The sequence below is a fragment of the Nannobrachium achirus genome (genome assembly GCF_963921795.1).
Source record: "Nannobrachium achirus genome assembly, chromosome: 9".
Lineage (NCBI taxonomy): Eukaryota > Metazoa > Chordata > Actinopteri > Myctophiformes > Myctophidae > Nannobrachium > Nannobrachium achirus.
The window spans coordinates 40,743,999-40,750,196 of NC_137818.1; the positions used below are offsets into that span (position 1 = coordinate 40,743,999).

At 40.0% G+C, this 6,198-nt stretch overlaps 1 protein-coding gene across 1 annotated transcript in view; it reads left to right on the top strand.

Annotated features, from left to right (window-relative positions):
* Positions 1-2,138: 2,138 nt before the first annotated feature.
* The window catches only part of LOC308290852 (serine/threonine-protein kinase SBK1), a gene marked incomplete at both ends in the record, with an annotated part of 4,291 nt that continues 231 nt past the window's right edge, over positions 2,139-6,198 (top strand). The window contains 3 exons of the mRNA XM_080732764.1: positions 2,139-2,301; positions 3,772-3,974; positions 5,797-6,198. The exon at positions 5,797-6,198 is cut by the window's right edge and continues 231 nt beyond it. Coding sequence (XP_080588890.1) covers positions 2,139-2,301; positions 3,772-3,974; positions 5,797-6,198 — 768 coding nt within the window. The remainder of the gene's footprint in view (positions 2,302-3,771; positions 3,975-5,796) is intronic.

Consider the following 6,198-nt stretch of genomic DNA (forward strand, 5'->3'; position numbering starts at 1 on the left):
GGATACAAATATAGCTGACATCAAATGCTGATACTCATACTCAAAAAGAGTCTACAACATAACCTTGTTTTGACTTGCAAACTGGTGTTGTAGAAAATGTTACTTTAATAAGTGTTTGGAAACATTTACAGTAAACAAGAGTATTAGTCCGTGACATTGATGTTTTAAATGATTTTTCATAATTAATTAAAGCATTGTCAGTTTATCATGTTATCAAACTTAAAAAGGTTATATCAAATTGTAATATTAAGCTTTCTTTGTATTGCATGCGCTTTTTATTTACATTATTTAAATTAGATCAATAACAAAGGGATCATAAACACATATTTTAAGGCCTAGGATTATTGACTGCTTTAACTATTGAAAAATAGCAGATATACAAGCTGACAGCGCGGCACCGAGTGCCGCGCTGCGAGCTTGTAGATCTGCTATTTTTGAAAAATAGTGAAACTTTGAATTTTGACCCGATTCTATAAGTGTCTTTTTTGAAAAACCTATGTCAGCAATCTGGCCAGCCATCGTCAAAGAAAAGGTCCTTTTCATTTAACAGTTAACAGCTCAGTTAGTCTGTTCTTGAGAGACTACAGTGGTTCTCAAACCTTTTCATGTGAAGGACCCCTGTAAAAAAATATTCATATCTCAAAATATTATAGTTCCAAGGACCACCCAGAAGCAAAATTTGAGTTACAAACGTTCGCTCTAAAAATACATATATTCAAAGATTTGCACACATTTTCACGACTTTTTCAAAAATAGCAGATCTACTAGCAGCACTCTGTGCTGCGCTGTGAGCTTGTATATCTGCTATTTTTCAATAGTTAAAGCATAAAGCCTGTGCTGAATGGGTTAATTCATGTCACATGTCACTCAATGCACTGACACCCATCGGTCGCAAATCAACTGCCAATAAAAGTAACACTTCAGCAACTTCAATAAAATGTGTTATGCAACGTTTGCACATGCAGTCATGCACAACTCGCTGAAAGGTGTCTGAGGACTAACTTAACATTTGAGTATTGGAGCTGCCCAATGCTAATTCAGACTGTGAGCCTCGACCCCAATGAAATAATAATTGTACCAAAGGGCAAGACTGTTTTATATTGCTGTGCCACGAAAGAATTAAAAAGATACACATTTAGATGATAAGTTCAAGAATGGGGTGAATTTGTTTAGTATTTTTGTCATTCGGATTCTTCTGATAATTACTATATAGTTGACAGATACAACATACAACCTTAAAGTTAAGAGGCTATTATTTATACTGTATGTATAATGATAATTGTCTTTTTCTTATTGAAATTATATTTAAAATAATTATTAGCTGAGACAGAGTGATAGAAAAAAAATCTTATCATGATAATATAGTTTTCAGTAGCTAAGGATTGGTGGTATGCATTTTTTGTGCGTGTGTCTCCAGTATTACCACAAGATGATTATTTTAACAGATATAATTTAATTAATTGTAATTTATGCAATGTCAATTAATCAGATCTTTCATCATATTGCATATTATTTTGAATGTCCTAAACTGTTATTTTTCAGGAAATGGGAGAAGAACATTTTGTTCCAATGGATTCAATGTAGTTATTATTTAGTCACAAGCTTAAGCTTTATGTAATACTTTTCATCGGTTAATATTTATAAAACCCACTTCACCAATTTCTACCCGGTGTCCCTATTTTGGGCATGTAGTTTTAAAATATAACAGATCTCCAAGCTCACAATGTGGCGCAATATGACACGTCAGCTTGTAGATCTACTATTTTCATTTGCGCAACACCGTCATATGACAAAGCACTTAAAAACAATGTGTTGTATAACATATTAGAACAAACCTCTTCATTTTCCTCGATGTGTCATCCAAGTGCAAATCACGAACAAACTTATATAAATATGTAGAGTGTGTACAATTATAAATTGAGCATAACATGTATGTAATACATTATTTGCATGGCTGTGTTGTTGTAATGTAATTATAGTGCTTGCTTGTCGGTTTTGTATTATTCAACATCATTGATCTGTCATTATAAATGAGGATGAATTAAATCATGCATTATTACTGTATTTGTTCAGGTACGTACAGTTGTACATTTAACATTGTGTCTTGATGACACGTCGCATGTTGTCAGACAGAGAGGATGATTGAGCTGGGTCTGCCCGACGGCAGCCTGATAGACGAGCTGATGGAGATCACTGCGCAGAGCCTCAGCCAGCTGGAGATAAAGGAACACTTCAACGTCATCAAGGAGATCGGCCGGGGGAAGTACGGCAAGGTGCTGCTGGTCACACACCGCCGCAGAGGTAGGCTTTACCATTGATTCTCAACCCCTTTCATTTCAGGCACCCACTATTTGCTAATATGCAAACAGTGCAAACGTTCCCCATTTCATGACGCCAATCTACACTCAGGGGCGTCACAAGGGGGGGAAAGGTGGGACTGAGTTACTAGGGCCGAGGGGCATTAATTATTTTATACTTTAGCTATTTTTGAATAGTCATGAAAATGTGTGCAAATCTTTGAATATATGTATTTTTTAAGCAAACATTTATAACTCAAATTTTGCTTCTGGGGGGTCCCTGGAACTAAACATTTTGAGATGGGGGTCCGTGGCCAAATACATATAATTTTGGGGATCCTTCACATGAAAAGGTTTGAGCACCACTGACAGAAACATAGGTTTTTCAAAAAAAATTGAAATATTCAGAGACTTGAAGGATCCCTTGAGGTTCCTGGAGCCCACGTTGAGAACCAGTGGGCTGCCTATAGGAACATACAAGTTGTCCTTAGATGTGTCTTTACCTACCAGTTATTCACATTTCAATTTGTACTTATAATAATTATAATTATTTTCTCTCACTGGGTAATTATTAAAAAGCATTCTGTTTTTACTTAGACCAAAATTCCAGGTTCCAGGATAGCATTAAATTATTATGAATGAATTAATGAATAAATAAATAAGCCTACATAGTACATACTGTACAGTAAATATATAAATGAACACAAAACAGAAATAAAATCATCCACACATGTTCATCTCATTGTTTAGTATCTTGTGAACATTAACATAAAGTTAACTTTTAAGTTTTAGTCACTTTCTTGCCGGCAAGCATACCTACCTTTATGGGTCAAACCATAAACAGACACTGTTTATGGCTGCCGTTGGTCACTGGGCATCATGGTCTATGTGAAAACAAGTGTGGAAGAACTAACCGGCAGTGTCTACTAGGGCTGTCACGATTATGACATTTTACTTGGCGATTAATTTTCACTCAAATAATTGCGATTAACAATTTAATTGTGTTTTTGTCATTGACAATTACATTTCTGTTTGGCTTTTAGGCTTTGAAGTTGCACATGTTAGATATGACACATAACCTAAATATACAAAGAAATTACTGACATATTTGACAACTTTATACTTAAAAAAAGAACATTGATAGTGGAATACAAGCTCACAACGCGTCGCGATGCGACGCGTTGTAGTCGCGATGCGACGCAAATAGTCGCGATGCGACGCGTTGTGAGCTTGTAGATCTGCTATTTCCACTATTTTTTTACTTTAAAAAATATATATGAACATTTTTCAACATGGAAACGATTATGACGATTATGAAACATAATCGCGATTGTGTCAAATAATCGCGATTAGACGATTATGTAATAATTGTGACAGCCCTAGTGTCTACAAAGGGCTTCTGTAAATCATAAAGATCTGTGGAAGTGAAGGAAACCCGTGGAGCTTTCATGACATTAGCCCTAATTAAACGCAGGGACGCCCATGGCCCTGAAAGTGATGCCCAAATCCTCCACCAAGCTGCAAGGTTTCCTGAGGGAGTACTGCATCTCCTTACACCTGTCCTGCCACCCCTGCATCGTGGGTCTCTTTGGCATCGCCTTCCAGTCTAACGAGCACTATGGTTTCGCTCAGGAGCTGGTCATCGGGAGGGATCTGTTCGCTGTCATCCAACCTAAGGTGAGTATTATGCCAGTAAAGCAGGGGTCTTCAACGTTTTCAGGCCAAGGACCCCTTAGTTGAGAGAGAGAGATGAAGCAGGAACCCCCCACAACCTGTTCATAGATTCCATATAGTTTCATTGTTTGACAGCACAGTGATCAGTGTATTTTGGATTCATGTCAATTTGTGTTTTCTGGTATTTAACCGATTGAACCGTCAATACTTAATAAAGTTTACCTTTCACTCTGTACTTAGTCTTTTTTTCCCCCTCTACAAAACGTCTTTGGCAAAAATAGCTCATCTACAGTACAAGCTCACAACGCCTCGCACTGTGAGCTTGTTGATCAGCTATTTTTGGCTAAAGTTCTCCGAATCTGGACGCTAAGGTTCAAGTGGTTCATATAAAAAAGGCAAAAAAAAAAAAAAAAAAAGGTTTCTATCACACACAGATTTGGAGGACCCACTAGGGGTCCTGGACCCCCTGTTAAAGACCCCTGCAGTAAAGAAATAAATAAATAAGCCAAACATAAATAATAATAATAAACACGCAGGCACACACACACTTTCACTTTGTCAGAATGCAGAGACTTGCTATTTGCAGTAAATTGCCTGCAGCAGTTTATGTTATCCTGAGTTATCAATGTACTGGATCACTTTTATAACAACTATTTCTCCAAATCAGAATCAGAATTAAGGAATTCGTCTCAGTAATGTTGTATAATTATATTAGTCTGAATAACAACAGTAAAAGAAAAACACCTACATTATTTACAACTACCCAAAAGATAAAATAGGAAAACTAGAAGCAGTGCTCTTCCGAGCACAGGTCTCCACCAGGCCACACAAATCGGCCTGTTATAGCGCCACCATGAGGCTGATTTAAAAAATGTGGGGCAGAGGTTCTGAATTAGCATCCAGGGAGTGTGTGTGCTCAGTTTGGCAGCGATCGGGCCAACGGCGCCGGAGATTAGCTGGTAACAACCAGGCCACACAAATCGGCCTGTTATAGCGCCACCATGAGGCTGATTTGAAAAATGTGGGGCAGAGGTTCTAGATTGGCATCCAGGGAGTGTGTGTGCTCAGTTTGGCAGCGATCGGGCCAACGGTGACTGAGATTAGCTGTTCACAAACTGCGAGGACGCACGGACGGACGCACGGACGCACGGACGGACGGACGGACGGACGGAGGGGAAAACATACTCTCCCTCAGCCTTCGGCTGGTGGAGACAAAAAGAAGCCAAGTCCCACAGAGCTGATATTTTTGATATTTCCGTTTTTTTTTATTTTTTTTTTTTTTAATGTTTGCCCAAGATGACATGCCCGATATACAGTAGGGATGCCAGTGCTTGGAAGTGGTTAAAGGGACACTTCACCGAATTTCAACCTATCTACAGTATTGTTATTAATCTCTATAGTCATTATAGGATAGCACAACTTGTGTCTACTGGCTCTGTGTCTCAGAGGAGAACTGTGGGCAGAAACCTGCCTAGCAGTGACATCATTGGTACGCAGGTTTGGTCTTTTAAAACTTTATTATTAAAATATATATTTTTTTCTATCAATGTAAGAACAATGGCTTCTATTTCAGTATGCTGACCTGACTCCAGGAACAGAAAGGGTGTAGTTTCCATTAGCTTGGAATCCCCATCAATGAGGTCATTGGTAGGCATGATTGGAACCATCTTATAATGAACTTTAGTAAGGAGCCGTTTTATGAAGATAAGGTTGAATTTGCTTTGTGACTTTTGAGCTTTTGGTGCTTTCTCGAGAGCCAAATATGTTCAATGAACATCCGGCATATCCAAGCACTACAGTAAAAGAAACCCCCTGTCCTCCCCAGGTGGGCATCCCAGAGGAGTCTGTGAAGCGCTGCGTCCTGCAGATCGCCAGCGCGCTGGAGTTCATCCACAGCCACGGCCTGGTCCACCGCGACGTCAAGCCAGAGAACATCCTGCTGCTGGACAGCCACTGCTGCCGGGTCAAGCTGGCTGACTTCGGCCTGGCCCAGAAGAGGGGCACCCTGATCCGCTTCATCACGGGAACCCTGCCTTACATGGCCCCGGAGCTGTGCGCCGTGGTGCTGCCGGAGGGCCAGGAGGAGGTGACCGCCCCGCCGCTCAGCGTGGAGCCCAGCCTGGACACGTGGGCCTTCGGCGTGGTCATCTTCTGCATCCTCACCGGATACTTCCCCTGGGAGTGCTGCGTCGACACGGACGACTTCTACCAGGAGTTCGCCGACTGG